Genomic DNA, 2,096 nt, shown 5'->3' with positions numbered 1-2,096 from the left:
GGTCCCCCGGCGTGGCAGAGGGGCAGAGCCGGGGCGCCCCAGCCCTGTCGTTACCTGGTCCCACCAGCCGACCAGCCATGGCTTCGCGCACGTCTCACAGAAGAAATCCACCAAGGGCATCTTCCGACCTGCCCGGCGGGCGGCTCCCCGGCTCAGGGCGCCCGCCCGCCCGTCTCTCCTGCCGGTGGGGGGGTTAATACCCCGGGGCCCTCTCTGCCCCTGGCATGGCGAGAGGGGGAGAGCGCCCCCGGGCTGCCCCTCACATGGCCGCGGCCCCCCGCCCGGGGCGGGCACGGGGGGCACCCAGCCGGGGAGCAGCGGGCCGAGGCAAGGGGCTGCCAGCCAGCGCTGCCCGTACTGCAGAGCAGCAGAGCTACCCACAGTGCACCGCCGCCCGGCTCCCCGCGCCCCCCCGCCCGAGCCGGGGGAGGAGCCGGAGCCCCCCCACCCCCGGCAGCAGGCCCCAGCGCCGCCCCTCCCGGGTACCCGGGCACGTCCCTCCCTCCGCCCCCCCGTCTCCCAGGGCAACGGCGCCTCCTCCCACAGCCACAGCCGCAGCGTTGCCTGGCGCCTGCCTGTCACTGCGGGGCTGGGGGGGGGGCTGCTGCTCAGAGCTAGGGTCCCGGGGGGAGGGGAGACACTGCGGGGCTGGGGGGGACCCTGCTGCTCGGAGCTGGGGCCCCAGGGGGGAGGGGAGACGCTGGGGGGATGGGGGGGCAGGGACCCTGCTGCTCCGAGCTAGGGGCCCCGGGGGGAGGGGAGATGCTGGGGGGGGGGCAGGGACCCTGCTGCCTGGAGCTAAGGGCCCCGGGGGGAGGGGAGACGCTGCGAGGGGGGTGGGGGGGCAGGGACCCTGCTGCTCCGAGCTAGGGGCCCCGGGGGGAGGGGAGATGCTGGGGGGGGGCAGGGACCCTGCTGCTTGGAGCTAGGGGCCCCGGGGGGAGGGGAAATGCTGGGGGGGCAGGGACCCTGCTACTTGGAGCTAGGGGCCCCGGGGGGGAGGGGAGACGCGGGGGGGGGCAGGGACCCTGCTCCACAGAGCTAGGGGCCCCGGGGGGGGGAGTGAGATGCTGGGGGAGGGGGTGGAGGGGCAGGGACCCTGCTGCTCGGAGCTAGGGGCCCCGGGGGGAGGGGGGACACTGTGGGGGGGGGACCAGGGACCCTGCTGCTCGGAGCTAGGAGCCCTGGGGGGAAGGGGGGACACTGTGGAGGGGGCAGGGACCCTGCTGCTCGGCGCTAGGGGCCCTGGGGGGGCAGGGAGATGCTGGGGGGGGCAGGGACCCTGCTGCTCGGAGCTGGGGCCCCCGGGGGGGAGGGGAGACACTGTGGGGGGGGCAGGGACCCTAGTGCTCGGAGCTAGGGGCCCCGGGGGGAGGTGAGATGCTGTGGGGGTGTGGAGGGGCAGGGACCCTGCTGCTCCGAGCTAGGGGCCCCGGGGGGGAGGGGAGATGCTGTGGGGGGGCAGGGACCCCGCTGCTTGGAGCTGGGGCTCTGGGGGGCGGAGGGGAGACGCTGTGGGGCTGGGGGGGGATCCTGCTGCTCAGAGCTAGGGGCCCCGGGGGGGAGCAGAGACGCTGTGGGGGGGGGGCAGGGACTCTGCTGCTTGGAGCTGGGGTCCAGGAGATTGGGGGAGGGGGGCGCAGGGCCGGACTCCCCCGCGCTCCGTGACAGTTGGGGAGGGGCCAGGACTCCTGGGTTCTATCCCCAGTTCGGGGGGAAGTGGGGTCTAGTGGCTAGAGGACAGGCCTGGGCAGCAGGGCCCGAGACGGGAATGGAACCCAGGCGTCCTGACGACATGGGCAGAAATGTGTCAAGTAAACAGCCCCTCCCCCTTTCCTGTTTACACCTCCCCATGCCAGCCCCCCAGCTGGGTCCAGCCCCCTGTCTCGCAGCACCCAGAACCAAGCCACCCAGATACCCCCCCCTTCCACACAGACCCTCCCGCATCCCGGATCCTCCCCGTTTCCATGCCAACGCCGCCCCCGGGGTGCACGGCGGGAGGATCCCTGAGGTGATATCGGAGGGGAGCAGCCGGAGCCAGAGACAGCACACCTGTGTCATTGCAACGGGCTAGCCCGCCTGCCTGCCCGGCCACG

The 2,096-nt window shown here is 74.4% G+C and overlaps 1 protein-coding gene across 1 annotated transcript in view; it reads right to left on the bottom strand.

Moving 5' to 3' along the window:
* PDE4A (phosphodiesterase 4A) overlaps window positions 1-161 on the bottom strand; it is a 26,129-nt gene extending 25,968 nt beyond the window's left edge. Inside the window, exon 1 of the mRNA XM_030546056.1 lies at window positions 55-161. Coding sequence (XP_030401916.1) covers window positions 55-120 — 66 coding nt within the window. The 5' untranslated portion in view covers window positions 121-161. The remainder of the gene's footprint in view (window positions 1-54) is intronic.
* Between the last annotated feature and the right edge of the window lie 1,935 nt (window positions 162-2,096).

The sequence above is a fragment of the Gopherus evgoodei genome, unplaced genomic scaffold, assembly GCF_007399415.2.
Source record: "Gopherus evgoodei ecotype Sinaloan lineage unplaced genomic scaffold, rGopEvg1_v1.p scaffold_40_arrow_ctg1, whole genome shotgun sequence".
Lineage (NCBI taxonomy): Eukaryota > Metazoa > Chordata > Testudines > Testudinidae > Gopherus > Gopherus evgoodei.
This window is presented reverse-complemented; position numbering and strand designations above follow the sequence as displayed.